Source organism: Manis pentadactyla, chromosome 9 (genome assembly GCF_030020395.1).
Source record: "Manis pentadactyla isolate mManPen7 chromosome 9, mManPen7.hap1, whole genome shotgun sequence".
Taxonomy (NCBI): domain Eukaryota; kingdom Metazoa; phylum Chordata; class Mammalia; order Pholidota; family Manidae; genus Manis; species Manis pentadactyla.
In genome coordinates, this window is record NC_080027.1 from 56,595,239 (window position 1) to 56,618,301 (window position 23,063).

Genomic DNA, 23,063 nt, shown 5'->3' on the forward strand with positions numbered 1-23,063 from the left:
TGTTCTGGGGCTTCATTAAAAACATCTTCTCCCTGTTCCCAGGTAATTAATAATAAAAAAAGAAAGACACATCTGTTCATATTCAACAGCTGTCTCAAAACCATCCAAGCCACACCTGATAGAGCACTTGTCTCACATCTGTGCCACTGCTCAATGCCAGTGTCCCTGTGATCCAAACACTACCAGTCCTTCACAGGCTGGTTGTGAGCCCCCCTTTGAGCCTTCCCCAGTTACTCCTAAGGCTCTGGCAGGCAGTGGGAGCCTTAGTTCCATCATTTGAGCCTTAATTTCTCCATCCCATCAAACAGGCAACACAATCATGGAATCTAAGGTTGAAAGATGGTTAAATGTGAGATAACTACATACACGTTGTGCCCATGTCCTACACCTAGCCAGACCAAGAACACAACAGCTGTCCACCCAACATTGACCTCTGGTCTATGATATCCCCAACCTTGAATCACATTGTTGTCCTGGGTACCACTCAGCTCTAAATATGCAATGAGAACCTTGAGAGCACAGATGGCATCTCCTCTGGCCACCACAGGTATCTGTATGGCTTTGAGAACACAACGGGCATTCAAATGCTCCCAATAGTTAGCTAGTAAGCCAACCATTTTAATTTGCTGTGGTCTTTGTGGACAAGCATGACAGGAAATGTCTATTTTCAGACAAGTCCCCAAAAGAGGTGACTGGAAGCCAGCATGTGGCCCCCAGATGGGAAAGGAGTATTTGGGGATACCTGAGCCAGAGCCCCCAAGGCCCGTCCCTCTGCCTCTGAGGCCATGGTTCCCTTGGAGGCAGGGAGGCACTGCTCAGTGCTGACCAGCCTCTCAGGCAGAGTCCCAAGGACAGAATATCAGAGTTCACCAAACCATTTAGTAAATACACTCACCAATTATTCACTCTCACTACACACACAAAAGCAACCATGTGAGGTGATGTATGTGTTAACTAGCTTGATTGTGGTGATCATTTCAATACATAGGTATATCAAAATGTCTAGTAGTATATCTTATATATACACAATTTTTGTCAATCATACCTCAATAAAGCTAAAAATGATTATTTTCTGAACACTTCCTTGTTCCAACCACTATTCTTAGGCAATAGACTAACAGCCTTGAACAAAACAGGCACTGTTCTGTGTCTTCATGGATATTAAATTCTCATGGGAGAGATAATAAATTAAAATGTATGTCTGAGTCAGGATGAAAATCCTAAAGAAAAAGAAAGTAGAGTTGAAGGAATAGAGTGTGCTGGGGTAGAGGAGTCAAGAAAGGTGGCATCTGAGCACAGACCTGAAGGAAGTGAGGAGCAGCAGGCCTCAGGAAAATCTGAAGGAAAACATTCCAGAAAGAGGGAACAGTGAGTGCAAAGGCCCTAAGGCCAGCAAGGAGGGCGACCTGGCTGGAGCAGAGCAGCAGAAAGGGCAGGAGGAAGTGAGGTGGAGGGGTAACTGGGGTGGGAGCAGATGACACAGGGCCTCCAGCGCCACTCTAAGGACTTTGTGTTCCATTGTGTGTGAGCTGGGAGCCCTCAGGGGCTTTGAGCTGAGGGGTGACATAATGCAACTGCTACTGTACAACAGCCGGCTGCCATACTGGGGAAGGGGAAGAGACACACAGGAACCACTTAGAGGGCGCTGCACAGTTCCAGCAACAGACAACAATGCTGTGGACTACTAGGACGGTAACAGGTGTGTGAGAACTGTCTGAATCTAGACTTCAAAATAGAGCCAGGAGGATTTTAAGTTCTCTGGAAATGTGCCTGATGCCAGGTCTTCCTGGGCAGCACCAGCTGCTCATACTGGGCAGACTAGATGACAAACTGAATTTGGTCCGCAGAGCCCTGGCCCAGGCACACAAGTGTGGAAACTGCGCCACTACCAAACTGTAGGCAGGAAGCCATGAGACTGTGTGTGTGTGTGTGTGTGTGTGTGAAGAGAGGTGGGGAAGCTGCCACCTTTCGGGGAGGGGCTTCTCCCAGCAGGACTTCCCACCTCTCAACCTCTCACCCCAACCCCCACCCCAACTCCTGGACTCTGAATGGTTGGGTGGCTCATGGGCAAAACACTCCTGGCTTTTCACAGTGGAAGAAGAACTCCTTCACAAGGAAGCCCAGGGAAGCAGCTTGGCGATCTGCGTCCAAGTCCTGGCTCTACTATCTGAGGCATCAGGAAGACCCTCAGATCACACCCTTCCCCCATCAGGCCCAGCACCAGGAGCCCACCTCTGTAGGCCCAGCAGAAGTTCCCAGCAGTTTAACTCATGGCCTCAGGCTCCTGTACAGGAAACAACCAGCACCTGTCAGTCATGGTCACATGTGGCAGCTTCTGCCCTCAGCTCCAGGGGCTCTCCCTGGTGGCAGCACGGACCTCACAGCCCCACTGTGAAGGGCCAGTGAGCACACAGTAGGCACTGAGTAAGTGGTGGCCAAATGACTGCAGAAACAAGCCCAGGGCACCATCTTGACACAGGACTGCAGGCCAGAAAAACACCACCACGTGTGACAGTGGTAGATGGTTCCACAACACGTGCCTGCCAACCTCATTTCCCAGCTTCTGTGTGACCCACAATCTCAGTTAAATTTCAAAGTCCTGCACAAGGACCTTCGACAGATTCTGCATAAAAATTATGAGCTATGGAAATAAGTCCCTAAAGGCCTCAGAGAAATCAGGACAGACCCAGACCCAAGGAAAACTAGGCAGGGGACCTAAGAGAAAGCCCCGTGGTTCCTCTTTCCTACTATCTCTGGGTGGTATTTAAGGAAGTTGGGAGGGGGGAGGAACAAGGGAGTGAAAGGGTGTTACTATCTAGATAATTATTAAGTCTATGAGGAATTCTTAAACACTGGGGAACAAAAACCAAAATACAGAGCTTTTCCTCAGGGTGTACTTCAGTAGGACTTGCTAAATACACAGGTCCCACCACCTTGGAGGTGCTGTCTTCCCCTTACGGACAGACCCCACCTTCCCTGGAAGCACTGAGCACACAGGCCTGGAACCAGACTTTCTCTGTCTGTGGGGTGGGGACCCATGACAGGACTTCTGCTCATCCCCAGAGCTGAGGAGGGGTGAGGTAAGGAGGGCGAGGCCGCCCTCAGCAGGGGCCCCTTCAAAGGCCCTGGCATTGGAGTGAGGGTGAGGGCAGCTCTTGTACTTCCAGGGGGTTCAGGTTTTAATTAGGTCACCCCCCGTACACTCACACTACCCACCCTTTATCTCCGTCTCTTCTCTTTCTATTTTAAGGCAGAAGTGCTGCCAGGCGGAGGTGTGGGTTACCCAGCTTCTCCTCCTTTGGAGGCCAACCCCCACCTGCCAAGTGGGATCCCTCACAGGCTCAACCTCCTTCCTTCTTCCAGCTGCGCCCCTGCGGATGCCCAGCGTGAGCTAGTCTGGGAGAAGGACCAGCACCCCCAGCAATTCCCATCTTCCCCCCAACCCCAGTGCAGACCAGGTCACACCGCTGTGTAAGCCCTGGATCTGCATGGCCCTCAGGACAAAGGTCCGACTCCCCTGCAGCCTCCCACCTCTCTCAATGTCCTTGAACATGCCCATGCTGCTTCCTCTCTCTTGAATACCCAAATTCTCTTTTGTCACCCAATAAATCCCTGCTTGTTTTTTAGGGTCCAGCTCAAACTCCCCTGTCCCCCAGGAAGCCTTCCCTAGCTACCCTCCACTGTGCCCCTCCAGTCCCCATGCCTCCCTTATCAGATCATTTGCAGTCTCCTCTAGCAGTTGACATGTCCATGTCCCCTCCAGAGAACAGGCTCCAGGCTCCAAGGCTCCTTGAGGATACCAGTGGCACTTTGATTCATTAACTGAAGGCCTACTATGTACCAGATACCTTCTGGGAGCCAGTGATACAGCAGTGAACACGACAGACAACATGTCTGCCCTCACGGAGCTCAGAGCCTAGTGGAGTAAAAGCCAACACACAAGGGTACTCTCCATACTCTAGACCGTTCTGAGTACTTTATATGAACTCACTTAATCTCCACCATAACTATTATCATCCCCATTTTACAAATGAAGAAACTGAGGATCCAGATTACACAACTTGCTCAGGGTCCACAAGCTAGTTAAGTGGCAGGGCTGGGAGAACCCTGTACCAGACCGTGCTTCCAACCACCGGGCCATTGCCTCTCAATGCTGTTTTCTCTGCTCTGCTTCACTCATTTTGGTATCCTCAGTGCCCAGGCCAGTGCTTGGCACACACTGAGTGCCCAGTAAAAGTCTGCTAAATGAAGGGACTGCTGAATGTCGAATGCTGGGCTCCTGCCTGAGGCACCCAACTCCTCCTTCATCCCCAATCCCAAAGCCAACCCCAGTTTACAAGGCCTCCCAAAACTTCCCGGGTCCTCCCGATGTCCCCTCCCTGCTACAGTGCACTTACTGACACTTAATCACACACCACCTGACCATCCTGCTGGCTGAAACTGCAGACACCCTGCTTCGCCAGCCCCCTGGGCTCCCTGTTATCCCCCAGAGTATGACAAATACAGTAGTGGGTACATGTAACACTGGATACAGAAATGCTAAACTGAATCTAACCTCCCCTCTATTTTTCCATTATCAGAGAGCTATTTTTCCCCTTGCCCAGGCGAAGCAAGCCAGGGCTCAGGTTACACACAACTTTTGCTGCAGCTATCCAAATTGCCAAAAACCCATAAACTGTAACAGCCAGGGTGCTAATTAGGGTAGAGCTGTGGTTAAACACAGGACGTAGAGTTGGACATGATTTTTAACTGTTGGAGAAATTCATCAGGACGTTCAATGCCCTCTCTTAGAAAATGCCCGTAACTGAGAATCTGGGCTAGATGGTACACATAGGTACCCTCTGTGTATATCAGAAGACAAGGATCCCTGAACAACGTAGTCAAGGAATTATGCAAAAATGCTTAGACCAATGCAGTCAGTACAGAGAAAAGACAAAATACCTGGTGTTTACTGAAAATACTTGCTAAAATTTATTGAACTACTCTATGTTCTGGGAACTGAGCATTTTACATATACAAATCCTCCTTGACTTACCATGGGATTTTGCCCTGATACATCCATTATAAGTTGAAAATATCATTAAGTCAAAGATGCATTTACTATACCTAACCTGTCAAACATCACAGCTTAGCCTCACCTACATGCTCAAGCTCAGAACACTTACATTAGCCTATAGTTGGGCCGAATCGTCCAACAAAAAGTCTATTTTACAATGAAATGTTGAACATCTCATCTAGTTTGTTGAATACAGTATTACTGAAAACAGGGTGGCCATATGGGTAGAGAACGGTTGCCAGTGTATCTGTGGTTTACCCTCAAGATGGCATGGCTGAGTGAGTGCTGCAGCTCCCTGCCTCTGCCCGCATCATGAGAGAGTACTGTCCCACATATCCCTAGCCTGGGAAATGTCAAAATTCAAAATTTGGGTACAGTTTCTACTGAATGCATACTGCTTTCACACCATCATAAAGTCAAAATACCCTAAGCTGAAACATCATTGGTCGGGGACCAACTGTATGATTTTTATTTCACCACTACAACAGATAACTGGCATTTGTTCCATTTTATTTAGAGGTTAAATAACTTGCCTCAGTTCCACAGCCACAAAGCCAGGCAGCCTATCCTGTGTGCCCACCCACAACCCTATAGCTCCCCCCACCTAAAGTCTGCACTGGGAACAGCTTCACTGTGTGTGAGGCTGAGTCCAGTCAGCAGCACTCAACGTGGAGACTCAGGTGAGCCCTCCACCTGTCGCACCTGAGAGCAACCCCGAGGCAGGCAGGGCCTTCCAATGGGAAGGAGCCACAATGCATCTGGACAGCTGGGTGGGGTGGGGGCGAGAGACATCTCCTGTCTCAGGGCGGGGGTCACTGCGAAGTTCAGGGGGCTTCTCTACAGTGGGGTGGAGGTGGGGGGGGGGTGTCTGTGTGCCTGTGTGTCTGTGGTGTGTTGGGGACAGAGGGGTGACAATTCCTACCAGAGCAGCCAGGGCTCTGTCCAGGAGCTGACTCAACAGAAGGCCGTTTGCTCAGAGCCAGCCTCGCACATAGCCTGCCATGGACAGGACAGGCAGGGCACAAGGGGACTGTGAGGACCCCACTTAAGGGCTGCTGGGGTCGATCTGCCCTGCCACCTACCACCTGTGCTGTGTGTCCCTGCACCTGGTCTTCCTCATCTGAAAGAGGAGGGTCATTCAGCACCTACCTCACAGGGTTGGAACAGGACCAAGTGAGTGCATGTGTGTTAAACCCTTAGAACCGTGGGCAGGGTGAGCACTAGATAAACAGAACCGTGGGCAGGGTGAGCACTAGATAAACGTTTGTAAAACAAAGCAATTTGGCTCAAAAAAGCAATTGGCTTCTCAGTGCAATAGCCCCTCAGCCTCAGCACTCAGCTTACTGCACCTGAAAACCAAACAAAATCCAAAACAGACCTTAAAGAAAACACAAAAACAACTTCTCAAACCTTTCCAGACTCAAGCGCAAAGCAGCACCAACCAGGTTCCCCCTGTCCCCTGAAGTAGCCTCAAAAGGCCCCGCGAGATCATTGCACAACACAATTACTACAGCATAAATCACTGGGCTCCTCGGACACATGGAGTTTTTGAAATAAAAAGAGTGCTTTGGATTCTAATTTCAGCATCTGTCTATTGACAGAATTAGAAGCCAATTACTTTCCTCTTCCCCAAAGAATTCACATCCCCTTGGCATTTTAGAACCCATCTGGTGCCAAACACACAAACACGTCTACGCGTTTTCAGGTGAGGAGGGCTGGAAAAAAGGTGAAGCAGAGGCCGACTGAGCTCTCCCACCCACACACCAGGGCTAGAATAATGTAATTATTTAAAGCCTTGGTACATGGATGTAATTTCAGGTACCAGTAATTCCATTTAAAAATGCATTAATGGGTACAGTGATTATAGGTATTTAGCATCATAGAACTCATGTGTCTATTTTTTTAAATCCCCAGGTCAAAAAGTGTTGAGAAAACCAATCTTTGCAGACACTTTCATGGGCAGGAAAAGGGCACTATTTCCTCTCCCTGAGACCCTGCCCAACGACTTTGTGTCCTTCCTCACCCCTTCAGCTGGCTGACTCCAATTTACTCCCAATTCCAATCAACCCTCTCTCCTTGTATGTCTGCCACTGTGGAGCGGGGGTCATGCCAGATGTCAAATCAACCAAGCCACACCAGTTTGCCTTAGCACAGACTCTGTGCCTGCCACTGTCCTCAGGGAGCTGGAGAGCTGTTCACGGCCCTGAGTCACAATCCTGCCCCTGCTCCATTCCCCCAGGAGCAGCTCAGAGAAGACTGCAGCACCGGACATCTCTACAGCTCACTCATCAGCACCCATCTGCCAGGACACATTTATCCTCCCACATCCCCAGAAGAAGCAACCCCAGTTCTCAATTTAACTGTTAGCCTGCTCTGGCTATCAATGTCAATCATTCATAACCACCCACCCCTCACCCCAGCCCCTCATCTGTCCTCAGAAGGATCTTTAAGTGGTCCTGGGGTCCCCTGATGTGGATCTGCCAGCTTGTCCCTGCAAGCAGACACAGTCGCCATTCACTGGTCACCTGCAGGACCAGCCCCACCACCAACCTGCAGGACTGACAGCACCATCTGGACAGAAGGGAGGGCAGAGCCTTCCCAGCTTCCACAGAGGAAATCAGAGGCCCACCAGGGAGCCTGGCTTCCCAGGATCTGCCTGGGTTAACAGGTGGGCATTAACAGATAGCTGTACCCTACTGATACTTTCTTAAGGCCTTTCACACAGCTTCATCCAGAGGTCCACCAGATGTCCTATAAATGCAAGGGCTCACACTGCCTGAGCACCTACTGTGTGCCAAACAACATGCTAGGAGCTTCAGATAGACCATAGCATTTAATTCTCAAACAACACTAGAGAGGAGCCTGGAATTACCGTTAACGTTCAGGTGGGGAGGCTGAAGCTCCCAGAAGTGTCTACTTTCAGTGTTCACAGAATCACCCATGGACCTTGTAATAATGCTGATTCCCAGTCCCACCCCCTACAAATTTGGACTCTGCATTCTAGAACACCGTTTCCCCTTCATGTCCACTGTCACTATGCCTTCATCAAGTGCTCTAGTACAGATACTATGTTATTGCCTCCAACAAAAAGAGCTGGGATGACCTGCCAGGCAGTGCAAAAACACTAACCCTGGGGAGCCCTCTCCCTGCAGGTGGGGGGGCAGGGGGAGAGGAGAACGCCAAAACTGCCCATTTGGAAAATGTGTCCATCATAAGGACAAGAGACCTGTTCATCTTCTCTCAGGTTAGACACAGCTACATAGGGCTTCAAAGATGACGAATCACTTCATTGATATTCAGCACCAACCATTTAGTGCCCAGCTTCCTTTTAAAGACAAGTCTCAACAAGAAAGCCCAACTGTGCATCCTGCTTGCCTGATCTTAGACAATTTCCCCAGAGAGAACAGACTACAGCTCCTCTGCTGGCTGTGTCACATTTCACTATAGGAAAGGGCTTCCCTTCTAGGAGTAATGATAATAGCTAATTCTTATATAGCATGTGTGGCTTGACAGACACTGTTCTAAGTCAGCAGTATAGTTGTCCCACTTCACAGGTGAAGAAGTATGTGAAGACATGTTTAAGTGACCTGTCTAAGCTGGCAGCAGAGCCAAGATTTCAACCCAGGTACTCAGACTCCAGAGTTTATGTTGTGTGACGCCCATGTGGTACCACACCTCAGACACAGGAATTAGAGAACCCAAGGACAACATCCCCAATGACACCACACTCCTGGGGCCTACCTACTAGTGAGGGATGTTAACTGAGACCAGTATCTACCTCTCAGCTCAGTGCCAACCTCTTAAAGGGATTCACACGAGGTACCTTCATCCCCACCCCATCCCCCCATCCCTCCTCTCCCCTCTCCCTTGCATTTCCCCCAGGGGCCTGTCCTGCCTCAGGCTGCTTTCCGTTCTGCTCCACAGCTACCTGGCCTTCCTCATGCTCAGCCTTCTCAAGGCCCCCAGCCGCCTCCCCACACTGAAACTGTCCAGTGTCTCTCTCTGCTCTTGGAACGGGCACTGCTGATGGGTGGAGATGGTGACCTTCATTTCTCTCCACAGCACCCAGTGTAGAGACCGGCATGCAGGAGATGCTCCATCAGGGTCTGGTGACTGAATGGATGACTGCTGGACCAAAAGCCATCCAGGCTTTGATTAACTGCTCCTCCAATAAGGTGCTCACCACTTCATAAGGTAGCCCACTGGTCCCATCTGTGGACATGCACGGACAGTTCAGTTTGCAAATGGACAGGCTGAGATTATTGCAAAGGTTACCGCATTCACCTCAAAATTGCTCTGGCTCCACTCCTCCCGGGAAGGAGACAATCTCATCTCCCAATTCACCCCGGGGCAGAGAAACAGGGGGCTGTGACACCAGTGGCCTAGGTACTAGGCTGGGACGGGGCCTCTGCCCCCTCCATCCCCAAGCACACTGCCGTGACCCCTGCCCTGCAGACTGCTCCAGGGAAGCACAGGCGGTGGGCAGCAGCCCCATGCTGACTCCAAGCTGTCAGACCCCAAGAGGATGAGGGCTCTACATTAGCAGGAAAAGCCCCTGAGAAACCCTGAGAACACTGGCCTTGACGTTGGAAATGCTCCTCTGGCAGAACATGAAAGAGACAGCCTGGCTCTAAGCAGGCTTAAGGGGATCATCAGCCTCTAAGCTGTGGTCAGCTGACCTGTGGGGAGGGTGACCACTCCCCCAGAGCACCAGCGACTCACTGCCCTGCCTGGGGACCATCCACTCCACCCATCACTCATCTACCCTGAGGGGAACGTTCTGAGGGGGCTTCTGCCTCAGGGTCATCAGGGAAGGTACAGAGGACCAGTTTTGAGGATAAACCTATAGGAGGATTCAGAACAGAGGGAGAGACTATGAGAATCAGAAGACATCATGGTAGAAACAGCACACAAATTTGAAGCCAAGAAGATTCAGATTCAAGCCCCAGCTCCCCAACTGATGTTCTGGTCTCCAGAAGGTCTTTTAACTGCCCCAGCCCCACTCCTGTCTTCCACTTCTTGATCTGTAAAATGAGGGCAATAAAAATGCATTCCTCTAAAAGGGCGGTATGTGTTTTTCAATTATAGAGCACCATGAAGATTATTACTGTTGACACCTATGACCAGACAGTAAGTCTGTCCTTCAGTGGTCAGAGCCGATAACCAGGTGGCCTCCTAGATTGGGGATCAGATATCTAGGCAGTCCTCTAAATGCCCAGGAAGGAGGCAAATCAGAATCCATTTCACACATCATTACTCTGGGCTCTTAGTCCCCAGGTTGCTGTAGCCTGGACAGGGTACCCATGGCCATGGGACAGCATAGCCCTGATGGGCAAGATTATATACAGTATTTTTTTTTTAATTAACTTTTTATTTGGATATCATGTCAAACTTCCAGAAGACTTGCAAGCATAATACAGAGAAACTTTACATACCCAGACTAATTTTAACATTTAACTCATCGTTAACATTTTTACTCCATTTGCTCTATTATCAACTCTCCCTGATCACACACACACACACACACACACACACACACACACACACACACACACACACCTATTTCCCCAACCAATTAGGAGCAAGTACTTCAGTTCATTTTTCCCAAGAATGAGGTCATCCTTTTAATATCCATAATGGTTATGCAGTTCTTACTGGTTCAAATCAATTTCTGCATTGAGACCTACGGTTTGCATGTTCCCAACCCAGACAAACCCAGCTGAAGGGCACCAGGCTTTTGCAGCAGCTGCTGAAGGCGATTAGGACTCAGAATTCATGTCTCTACCCCATCTCGTAGCTGTGTGAGTGTATAGAAGAAGAGCTCACACTTATTGGGCATTTACTATATGCCAGGCACTTGCTAAACCTTCTGCATCAATCGATGCTTGTAATTCTCACACTCATCCCCATTTTACTGGTGAGGAAGTGAGGCTTAAAGGGAGTATTTAACCTACTAAGGTCAGGGAGCTGTATGTGGTGGAACTAGAATTAGAATCTAGGAATCCAGAGCCCATACCCCTACCCACTACCTCCTTACACACACTACTACCACAGACACCACCCCTACACATTTTTCTGCATGATGAAGCTACTGACTGTGCTTTGGGCTCCCAGAAAAACCCTGCTACCAGGCCAGAATCCAGTGACCACAAGTAGGCTGGATGGGAGACAGAGAGGTAGTCTGCCACAAATCAGTCCAAGCAAAAGATGACCCACGGTCCCAAGAGCTGCTGACATTGTTTTACTCAAGGCCTGTACATCCTCCTTTGGAGATGCAGACCCAGAGGCGGAAGGCCAGTGAGTGCCTCTCCCCACATTTTCCCATCACTTAAGACTGAACAGGGGAATTGGTGCCCCCAGGGTGTACATGTTTCTGTTTAGGAAAACAAAAAACACAAAGCCATATGACGAACACAACTCATCCTGACAAAGTACTGATCTTAATGGCAGATATGCAAGAGGATTCTATAAGAAGTTAAGTGGAGAGTAAAGCCTACATTTTTGTACACAACCAACATTTGAAGGATGTTTTCTACCATCCAGTCTCCCAGGTGAGCTGGCCTTTAGCCACTTCTGTCATTAGGATTGCAGTTGAAAAGCCTGAGACACCCTGATCTGAGACAACATGTCCACCCTCTTCTCTGAACCCTGAAAAAGCTGAACTAACACAACATGTGGGTTGGGAAGTCACTTCATCCCTGAGCCCAGGTCTCTGCACTAAAAAATGCAGTAACTGTGAGCCTCCAACCAGACAATATTCACGAAGCACTCCATATACAATAAAACATTAACCCATAACACCTCTCATTTCAGAAAACTGAAACATAAATGTTTTGACAGCCATTTAAAAACAACAGGCAAATATAACCACATTCCTCCATGGTTTTCCTTCTGGCAGCGCTGACTTACAACACCATGCCAGTTTACTAAGATGCTGCCGTCTTGTGAGGAGCAAAAACATTCAAACCGTGCTGTCTTCTGAAGAGACAGAAAACCAGACCAGGTCCCTCATTAAATCACCAAAAAAATCCACCTCATGAAGTGCTTTCTTAACTAAGCTCCTTTGTCCAAAGTCGTCAATTTAAGAAGCCCCAAATCTCTCTCCTCAACAGTGGACCAATTACCATCAAAGCACAGGAAACCTACACCCACCTTCTTCACACACACGGCACTGCAAATTAAGGGTGATGCCCCTCCTGCCATGTACCCCCTGTCCTTTCTCTGAAACACACCCTTCAAGGATAAGGAGCCTTAAGTAACTTGCAATCATTTTTCTGAAAGAAGTTTTCCCAGATCTTTTCCAGGATGGCTCTGAGACGTGGTACAATCATGGCTCAGTCCTTCCTTTGTTCTGCACACCACCAGTGTTGTTCCTTTTGCACAGAACCTAACATTTCAATCCATGAGTCAGTTTTCCCCCTTGATAAAACAATGAGGAAATGAAACACAGCATGTGGGATTATGCCAGAAGTTGCCAAGCTGAGAGAATCTTTTCATAACCTTCAACAAGAGGTTTCAAAATTTCCATTTTAAATATACATAAGCTGCTAGTTTCCCAGAAATTCTTTGAGGGAACTGTTGCTTTCTGTTCGAAATAAAGTTTCTGAGATTGCTGTTCCCGGCAGCACCTCAATGAGAAAGACGACAAATGAACCAACAGGTGGGCATGCAACAAGACATACTTTACTAATATGTAGTTCAAGATTTGTCTGGGGAGGAAAATGTGGCAAATAAGACAGACTTCTTCCCAAGTGGTCTGGAAGACTGTCCCTCGGGTGATGGCATAATTAAACCTCAAGAGGATAGCTTCCTGGACCATCCAGCATGCACAGGCCCTCCCAAAGGGCCTTTTACACCTGCTCTACAGTCAACTGGGGTCCCCACCTGGACATTCTGTCACCCCTGGGTCAGCCTTCACTCCCCAACTCCTCCTCTGTCCTTTTAATTCCAGACTGAAAAATGGGTTTGCTGTATACAAAATCACACTCTATATATTTAGCGTTACCTCCACAAGGGTAACCTCTCTGAAGGAGGTTGAAGCCTTGGCTCATGCCTTATCCCTTCCTGCCTCCCTGGGACAGATTCTCAGCTGCCCAATCCCAGCCTCCTGGAACCCCAAGCCCCAGCCAGCCTCCCCACTCCTCACTCCTGTCCAGGGCCCCTGAGCACCAGCGAGAGTGCGGCATGACAACGATGACTAGGCCTATGCGGTCAATGCCCTGACGTCTGCACTTAAAACCTTACATTCCTCAATATGGAGGTGAGCCAGAAGATTTACGCTACTAACTTAAAATAGCAAATAAAAACACCATGACAAGTTGAGGGAAAGATTGCAGAAGAAAGGCAAAAGCTTTTATACTTTAATACTTTTAACAAAACTTTTTCCTGGCGTTTTGAACAAGTGGCCCTCCACTTTCATTTTGCACTGGGTCCTGAAAAATTATGTAGCCAGCCTTGTCACTAGTAACCGCTGCAGTCCCAAGGGCTGGGCAGGGGAAAGTCAGCTTTATTCCCAGCCTCGGAAACGTCTTCCCATGAGCCTCGTTGCCCTCCCTTGGGGCCGGGCACCCACAGGGGAATGGCACCTACACAGCATGGCCCTGCCAGCTCCCAAGTTAAAACTGCGGAACTTAAAGCTAGAAGAGACCTTGTGCCATCCGCTGTTTCCCACCAGGACCTGCAGCCAAGTCACAGAGGACACCAAGGCCCAGCAACCAGGGAGGGTTGGCAGCCTGGTCCAACGGCCAGCAAACACCCCAGGCCCCAGGGGCAGAACATGGAAGAGCCAGAGGAGGCCGGGGTCCTGCCTTGAATACTGCTCCTGACAGAAGCAGCTACATCCAGGCAGCCTGGGCACCAGGCGCCAGGTCCCAGCCGTCTCCCCAACCTCCCTGATCACCCCAACAAGTCTTCCAAGACCTGAAACACCAGGAACACTGGACTCGATGGGTCCCTTAAAACACTGCTGCTTTAATAAATACCAAGTGCCTACTCAGTGCCTAGGGTTGGGTCGGACACCAAAGTCTCCGAGGTGGGAACAGGTTCCCTGCCTTCAAGGGCAACCCTGGCACAGGCAGTGTAGCCAGCATCCCTCCCCTCTGCCATTCACCCCCCTTATTGACTCAGCATCTACTCAAAGACTGCTGTAGGAAAAACCCAACCCATGGGGTTCCACAAAACCTGAAGACCAGGCCCGTGTAATACTCTAGCTCCCAAGGCCTCTCCTTGAACTTCCCCCTTGTGGGTCTCAGGGTCGAAAAGGCTGTGTCTGCCAAACTGTTTTTACTAATAATTAATGTCTTTCATTTCTTGCTGATCAGAGACATGCCCCACCACTAAATAGCACAGGAGACCAAGGGCTGCTTCCCTTCTAAGGCACCTCAGTCCCCTTTGCAAGAGTAAATGGGGGGGTCTGGCCCCGTGAGCCTGGGACAGCCTGACTCAAAGCGATGGCCCATGGCATAAGGCTCCTTCAAGTATCGACACTGGCTCTCAGCTGTGACCTGGGGTAGGAGCCATGACTACCACGGCTACCACCGTGCATTCTCACCCCAGCTCTAACGCTTCAGCCGCCCCTGCACCTCTACAGACCTGAGTCTCATCACCCAAGGAACAGGAGAACCCCTGCTCTGCTGCTTCTAGGGCCTGCTAGAAGGATCAACTAAGAAAAGGCACCAGGAAAAGCCAACTGCCCTTTGCTGTCAGAATGCCACGACTACTATGAGCTTACACATTGGTAAAATGGAACTAGTAATAGTTCCTCCCTCACCAAACTGTTGTGAGAATTAAATCAAACAATAGTTATAAAACAGCTCCTGGCATTTGTCAAGGACGCAAGAAGATGAGACTATTACACTAACTGCTACTCCTATTATGGCTGCTGCTGTTAATGACACAAGTATGGCAATTCCTACAATGTCTTACCACCTGGCTAAGAGCCTGTGAGAGTAGAGAAGTTTTAGAGTACAAGCAGTTTTCTTAAAGGAGAGCACAGCCTCACCTAGTCTAGAACTGGGGGAATCAGCCACAGACTCTCTGTATGTTTTGTCCCTCCTTAATCCAAGATTGAGCCCAAAGCGTAGAGATCAAAACTAAAATCCACCTGCCTTAGAAATGGGCTCTGCAGAGTATTCAAACATCTGCTAAATATCAGGAGCAACAGTTGTGTGAAAACCTCAAATGACTTTCCAGGCCAAGGACCCACTGGGAAAAATAAAACCAGCTCTGATGATGCTTTGTTCCTCTGAGTCATATTAAAAAAGGATCAAAAAACACTGAACATTCAGAAATTCTCATGGCTAATCTAAGAAAGCAGCCTGAAGTAAAACATTTCTTTATGTGGTGACAAGGAGAACAATTACTCCCAAACCCTTAAGTCTCTCACGAAATTGTCACAGAAGGAGGCCCAGCTGACACAGGGTCCCGGTCTCCCTGCATGGCTGGCCTTTGCATGGACATCGCCACCTACTGCTTCCCCTTGGCCTGAGAGGACCCAGCCAAAGCTGTAGGGATAGGAAGCCAGGACGTGCTGCTGGGTGATCACTAGGGACTTCATGGAGGGACCACAGAAAGTCAGCAAAAGATATGATGGTCAGGAGGCTGTAACCATGGCCTATACAGTCCTACACACCCCCAAGTCTCCCAGCTCAAGACTTTGTCTAGCACTTCATGGAAAAGGCAGAAACCATGAGACAGGAGCACCCCTCTCCCTACATCAAACCTGTCAACCTCCCGGCACAGGCCCTGCATGGATGCTCACAGCCCTTCCTCCTGCCAAATGCTCCTGATATTTAGCAGGTGTTTGAATATTCTTCAGAGTCCATTTCTAAGGCAGGTGGATTTTAGTTTTGATCTCTATGCTTTGGGCTCAATCTTGGATTAATTAATGCCCCATTCCCATCTGTGGCCAGGAGATGTATGACCTGGACCCCTCCCCTCTCACCTGCGCAGAAGCACTGCTCCAGCAACCATCCCAATGCTTTCCTGCACCATCTAGTTCTCCCTCTCTAATTGGTCATTTTCATCAGAATAAAACATGCTGTACAATCTCCCACTGGAAACAGAAACCCCTCCCTCTAGCCCACATCCTCTCCAGTCTCAGCTAAATTCCAACTCCATTCCACAACAAAGCTGCCTGAAGGACTACCCATACTCCATTACCTCCCCCGATTTTCTCTCCCACCTACTCCAGTCAAGTTTTGTCTTTTACATTTCTGGGGTCCCTCATTCTCCAGGCTTTTCTCCACCTTCCCCGTCCTTCTGTCTCCTTTGCTGGGTCCACCTCTTTTCCCAACCTCTAAACACTGTTATGTCCCAAGGCGTAGGTCACCTTCTTTTTTCTGTCTACACTCTTTTCCTAGGTGATTTCATCCTGTCCTCCAACCTTGAGTAACACCTGTAATACCCCAATGTACCTCCTCAGCCCTCTCTTCCCTGAGCTCCAGATTCATGCATCTGACTAGCTGATATAGACACATCTCATATGTAACATGGCAGAATAAGATCTCACGCCCTCCCCCACTCCAATCCCACTCTTCCCTCAGCCTTCCCATCTCAAGGACATGAGCACCATCAACTCAAGATGCTCAAGCCTCAAGGAGTCATCTTTGACTCCTCTTTCTCTCACAAATGGCATCCAAATCCTCGAGCCTGAATCTAACAACCTCTCTCCACCTCCAGTGCTGCCACCCTAAGTCATGTCACTGTTAACTCTTCCCCAGACTACAGCAAAAGCCTTCTACCACCATCCTGCCCACCAGTTGCCCACCAACACACAGCCCACTCTACAGCACATACAGTGATCTTTCTGAAAGTGCAAATCAGATCACATCACCCCTTTACTTAAAACCCTCCAATCACTTCTCATTAGGCTTAGAATAAAGTTAAAAAATCCCTTACCCTGGCTCACAAAGCCACTTAGCTCTCTCCTATCTGTCACCTCATGCTACTTTCTCCCTGTTCACTACATGCAAGCCTCACTGGCCCCTCTGCTCCTTGAACTTGAAGCTCTTCTGTGCTTTAAAGCCCTTGCACCAGCTGTTCCCTCTTTTGGAAATGCTTTGCCATCTCATCACTACAACGATGACTCTTTCTTGTCATTTAAATTTTACCTTAAATGTCACCTTTCCTGAGACACCACCACTGACCTCCCAATCCCAACTAAGCCACTCAGTCACTTCTATCACATCACCTTCTTTCAATTTTCTGCATAGCAGATACACTATCTGCCATTATTCTTGTTTGTTTTACTTCTCTTCTGCCCCCTCCCCTCCTCCACTAGATTGCAAGCTCCATATGCACCCAGACCATGTCTGCCTCATTCACTTCTGTAGTCCCAATGCCTAAAGCAATGTGTGGCACACACAAGTCTAATAAATAACCATGGATGCAGTTATGGGCCAGTGAGGCTCACTGAGGTCCCAGACAGCTCGCCAACTTCTCTCTCAAACACAAATGTGAACCAAGACAGCAAAACCGCAGTCACAGTCCTGGTGTTCACGTCTGTAAATCTCATCCATAAGCATTTCAGCCATCCTGCAGGAGGCCCAAACCCGGGAGGGAGGCTCCCGGATTTTCTGGGACCGTCTGAGCTTCCAATACGCTGCTCACTACTGTCTAGCAGTATTTTCAAGCTGGTAGAGGAATTCCGCTTCACAGTCCCCAAAAGCACTAGAACTAGCCAGACCACCGTCCAGACCGCTGGCTAGTTCCTTCATTCAGTGAACAAATATTTACGGAGTGCTTACTCTGTGCCAGGCACTGGGGCAAAGGATTAAAAGCAGTTTCTGACCTCATGGAGCTCAATGGCCACCTTCTCTGCAACACAGGTTCAAAGTGGTAAAGTAAAGACTTTGCTAGTATTAGCTTTTGAACGGCGCCTTAACTTACTGTGCCCTGGATTTCGTTTCTACCGACCCAGGTCTGATGCAGCCTGGCTTAGTGGGGATAACGCTCCCGGGCTTTTGCGGAAAAGCTACCGCGGGACTTTCAGAGACACAAGTGATTGTCCCTACCCGGCACCAACGAAGGAGACGCGTTGGGTTGTTGGAATATCATTGGCTGATCGGTTCCCCTCCACACCCCCAGCTCTCCCCCGCCTGCCCGCGCTAGGGAAGGAGGGGTGAGGGGGTGCGGTTCTGACTCTCCTAGACCATCCCAGAGAACGCGGCATAAGAGAAAGGCCTCCCAAAACAAGATTCCGTTCGTCTCTTTGCCCCCCTCCCAGTTCCCAGGCCCCGGACGGGACCCTAGCTCTACTCTCCCCATCCCCGCCCTTCCCGGCCCCGGTACCCGCCAGAGACCCCAACAGGGAGGCGTGTCCGCCCCGGGGAATCCGCCCGACTCCCGCCCCGTTGCCAGGTCCAGGGCGCAGTTTACAGCCCCTGCCCCGCAGTGGGCCGCATTCCGGAGCCCGCCCGGAGGCCCTCAGCGGCGACGCGGACCCCACCCGCCTCCCTTCTGGAGCCCGCCATACAACTGGGACACACAAAACCCACACGAGTAGGGCCGCGGCGCGGTGCGCGCCAACCCGCCCGGGACCCGCGCGGGAGGAGGGGCCGGGGCGCGCGGCGGGAGCTCGAGCGCGCCCCGCGGCACAGGTGCGGCTGCGAGCGCGGCGCGGAGGCCGGGTCACTCACTCGATGAAGTAGCTGGCGCCCTCCTCCGTGAAGCCCTCCTCCCAGCCGCGGGGCAAGTCTGCGAAAACGCGAGAAAGTCTATCAAACTTGGGCCCCCCGGGCGCGCGGCCCCCGAGTGTCCACCCCGCCGGCCCAGCGCCCACCTGAGCGGATCATGTGGCCCGAGTTCACCGGCTCCCCGGTGCGCGGGTGCAGCCAGGTCGTGCAGCGGAGCTGGTCACTGCGGGGAGAGAGGTGCACCTGTTAGCGCTGCCGCCGCCCGGAGGGCGTCCGGCGGACCCCCCACCTCTGCGCGGCCCCGCGCCCCCGCCCGCAACCCTGTATTCCCGCGCCGCACTTGATGAAGAAGACGCGGCCATCCCGGCACACGCCGTAGGACCAGTGCTCAGGTAAAGTGTCCCGCCCGACCGCCGCCGCCGCCGCCATGTTCGCCGAGCACTGAGCCGCCGCCGGGCGGGGGAGAGGGGGCGGAGGGGGCGGCGCGGGCGGCGGGCCGGCGGGCTCGGCATGCGCGGGACCCGGCGGCGTCCCGGGGCGCTTCATCGCGGCGCGGGCTCCGCGGGGCGCGGGCGCGCAGCCGGGTGCCGGGCGTCCGGAGTCCCCGCACGGCCGCCGGAGTTCGCCGCGCACCGGCCCGCCCGAGCGCAGTGGCCGCGGCCTTTGTCCCCGCGCCTTCCCCGCCCTCAACCCGCCGGCCGGGGCGCGCCCGCCTCGCTCCCCTTTGCCCCCGAGGCCAGGAGACCTGGGCGGGGCGGAGGCCGGCTGTTGGGGCGCCGCGGGCAAACTCCGGAAACTAGGTGCACCTCGAGAGCTCCAGTAAATCCCACCCTACCCCCAACGACAGAACTTTTCTCTCCAGGAACTGTACTTCTTTCTTAACCATGTAAAATAAAACTGAACTGCTTACTTCCATACGCCGAGCCTCGGTTCCTTCCTCTGTAAAATAAAGTTAGTAAGTACTACGGGATTGTTGTGTACATTAAATGATGTGAACTGGTGTGAAGTGCTTCACTGGATCCTGGCCTGTAGCAGGTGCTCTATAAATGCCAAGTCAAGTATGATTTCACTTCCCCAAGTTTGCAGCTGGGATAGGAAGTGGGCGGGTGTGGGTCCTGTGCCCACACACCACACACACAGTCCTGAAGTTTCAGCCATCATAGGGTTTTGCCTACAATTCCCTTCAAGTGAGAGAAGAGAGGGCTGGTCTGCAACTTAACCATCTCATAGAACAGACCCAGCAGAGGGGATTAAGGTGGGGGCCCAGAAGGTTCTTTACATGGCTGGAGCCTTCTGATATTCAAGTCTGCTCACTTCTCAGCTCCTGGGAGATCCCTCCCCTAATCCCTATGTCCAAAAGAGATAGTCAGTAAAAAGAGACTCTTCCCCTCGCCCTTCAATATCTATTCCACTACTGTGTGCACTTAAAGGACATTCTTATTTGCGTTTGTTTATTGCCTTGTTTGTTGTATATTAGCCCCTCCCCCCACAAAAAAATAACAGCTGGATGAGAAGGGGGGTCCTGGTCTGCCTCATGCACTGCTATATCCACAGTGCCTGAAATAGTGGCCCTACTCATGTATTCATTCAATAAATGCTGAATAAGTCCATAACACACACACCACACTGACACCCCTGCACAATAGGCACCTACAGAGAGGAATCTGGGCTTGGGAGATGCCAGGTGCGGCCTTGGAAGGACATAGGCTGTAGCTGGTGAAATGAAGCTCACATAAAAGACTATGTAGGTAGGGTGGGCACTAGTTATCAGAAAGGCACCCAGGCAGGCAAAATTCAGCTGGCCTCCGAAGGACTGGTCAGGTCTGACTGGGAAGAGGGGAGGAGTGGGAGAGAAAACACTTGGTTGTGGCAGAACATAAGGGTGCCCTTGGGAACAGTGAGCAGTACTGGGGAAGGAGGCTGGCATAAGTTAGAAAGAGGGAGTTGGTGTGATTGTGGGAGACCCTGAACAGAAGGCAGCCTGCCTTTGCTGAGGTTTTGAGCAAATGACAAGGGAAAGTAGTGCTTTTATTGTTAAACATTAATTTAAAGGAATACATTAAATGGGCAAAGGACATGAACACACAGTTCCCAGAAAAGTAACACAACTGACTTTTAAACAAATGAAGACATTCAGCCACCTCATAATTGGAGAAATGCAGATTAAAATTAAAGTGAGATGCTGTTTTTTAGGTATCAGATTGGTAAAAATGCATATTATAGAAAAGACATTCTTATTCATTGTTTGTAGGACTACAAAATGGTTGTCTCCTTGAAGGCAGGTTGACAACAGCTATTACAATTTACATGCATATACCTTTTGCCCTAGCAGTTCTACTATTAGAAAATTAATAGTGCTCATGCAGGGGCACAAAGACCTGTGTAGAGGCATACCTTATTTTATTGTGCTACACTTAATTGTGCTTCACAGATATTGCAGTTTTTTACAAATTGAAGCTTTGTGGTGACCCTCCATTGAGCAAGTCTATCAGTGCCTTTTTCCAACAGCTTTTGCTCACTTCATGTCTCGGTGTCATATTTTGGTAATTCTCACAGTATTTCAAACTTTTTCACTACTATTGTATTTGAGTTGCTGCAATCTCACTATGAAACTTTAACAGATAATGAGTTTCTTCTTATGGATGAGCACTAAAGTGCTTTCTTGAGATAGAATCTATTCCTCATGAAGATGCTGTGAAAATTGTTGAAATTACCACAAAAGCTTTAGAATATTATATAAATTTAGTTGATAAAGCAGTGGCAGAGTTTGAGAAGATTGGCTCCAAGTTTGAAAGTTCTACTGTGGATAAAATGCTATGAAACAGCATTGCATTCTACAGAGAAATCATGAAAGGAAGTGTGAATTGATGTGGCAGAACTCACTTGTGTCTTACTTTAAAAAATTGCCACAGCCATCCCAACCTTCAGCAACCACCACCCTGATGAGTCCATAACCATCAACACGGAGGCAAGATCCTCCACAAGCAAAAAGATTACAAGTAGCTGAAAACTGAGATAGCATTTTTTAGCAATAACATACTCTTAAATTAAGGTATATACATGTTTTCTTTAGATATAATGCAATGTTTTCTTTAGATATAATACAATTAGTATACTACAGTATAGTATAGACTATAGTGTAGGATAAGCATAACATGTGCTAGAAACCAAATGATTCATTTGACTCACTTTATTACAATATTTGCTTTATTGTGATAGTCTGGAACCAAATCTGCAATATCTCCGAGATACCTGTGCTAGAGTATTCACTGCAGCATTATTAATAATTATAAAAACTAGAAAGAATCTAAATGTCTTATCAAAAAATAACAGGTTTGTATGCTGATGGATATTAACTAGACTTATTGTGGTGATATTTCACAATATATACAAGTATTGAATCATTATGTTGGATACCTGAAACTAATATGAAGTTGTATGTCCACTATACCTCAATTTAAAATAGAAAAATAAGCTAATTGGATTATGCCATACTCTTACAATGGGATGCTATGCAGCCATTTAAATGAATCAAATAGATGTCTATGGAATGATCTCTAAGATATTAAATGAAATGCAAGATACAGAACTATGTATGTGGTATGCTACTATTAATATATAGAGAGCATCATGGCTGAATAAGATATCCCTTGTTTGTGTGTGCCCCCTGCTCCAGTCAACAAATTGGAATCCATCATGGACAAAAGTGCTTTTGTGAGAGCTGTGGGATACAGCATTACATGCCAAAGAACCCAGAAGGAATCTTACCCACACATGCTGGGCAATAGGCATACAGACCTTGGTCCTGTCTGTGGACCCTGCAGTGGTCCATGAACTGGCCCCAGCACCTGTCAGCCGTAGTCTGGAAGCCCCTGGAAAACACAGTCTAAGACAAACACCCACAGACGAGAGTCTTTGTGAAAGTCCAGGTTTCCAGCAAAGAAGCTCCAGTATAGCTGGAGCAAAAAATACAAGTTTGGACACATTGAAGAGGGCAGTTTGTAAAGACTAGAGAAAGGGACTGCTCTTTCAAATGCAAAACTTCAAAGAACATGAAAAAAACCCAGGAAACACTGACACCACCAAAGGATGACAGTGATCTCCTAGTAATGATCTCAAAGACATGGAGATAAGCAAATTACCAAATTAATCATTCAAAATAGCTGTTTTAAGAGAACTCGGCTGCAACAAAACACAGACAAGTCAATGAAATCAGGAAAACAATACATAAACAAAATGAGAAGTTTAGCAGAGATAGAAATCATAAAAAAGAACCAAATAGAAGTTCAGGAGCTAAAAAATACAATGAATAAAATGAAAAATGCAATAGTGAGAATCAAGAGCAGAATGGATCAAGTCAAAGAAAGAATCTG

At 49.2% G+C, this 23,063-nt stretch overlaps 1 protein-coding gene across 10 annotated transcripts in view; it reads right to left on the reverse strand.

Annotated features, from left to right (window-relative positions):
* PLEKHA7 (pleckstrin homology domain containing A7) overlaps positions 1-19,703 on the reverse strand; it is a 199,780-nt gene extending 180,077 nt beyond the window's left edge. For 5 of the 10 annotated variants that reach the window (XM_036877024.2, XM_057507428.1, XM_057507424.1 and 2 more), the window contains exons 1-3: positions 19,031-19,561; positions 18,837-18,913; positions 18,694-18,751 (exon numbers count right to left, since the gene is read on the reverse strand). In XM_036877024.2, the coding sequence (XP_036732919.2) occupies positions 18,694-18,751; positions 18,837-18,913; positions 19,031-19,236 (341 nt within the window). In that variant the 5' untranslated portion in view covers positions 19,237-19,561. Of the gene's footprint in view, positions 1-18,693; positions 18,752-18,836; positions 18,914-19,030; positions 19,564-19,600 lie in introns of those variants that run through there. The other 5 variants (XM_057507423.1, XM_036877023.2, XM_057507426.1 and 2 more) reach the window with 4 other exon arrangements.
* Between the last annotated feature and the right edge of the window lie 3,360 nt (positions 19,704-23,063).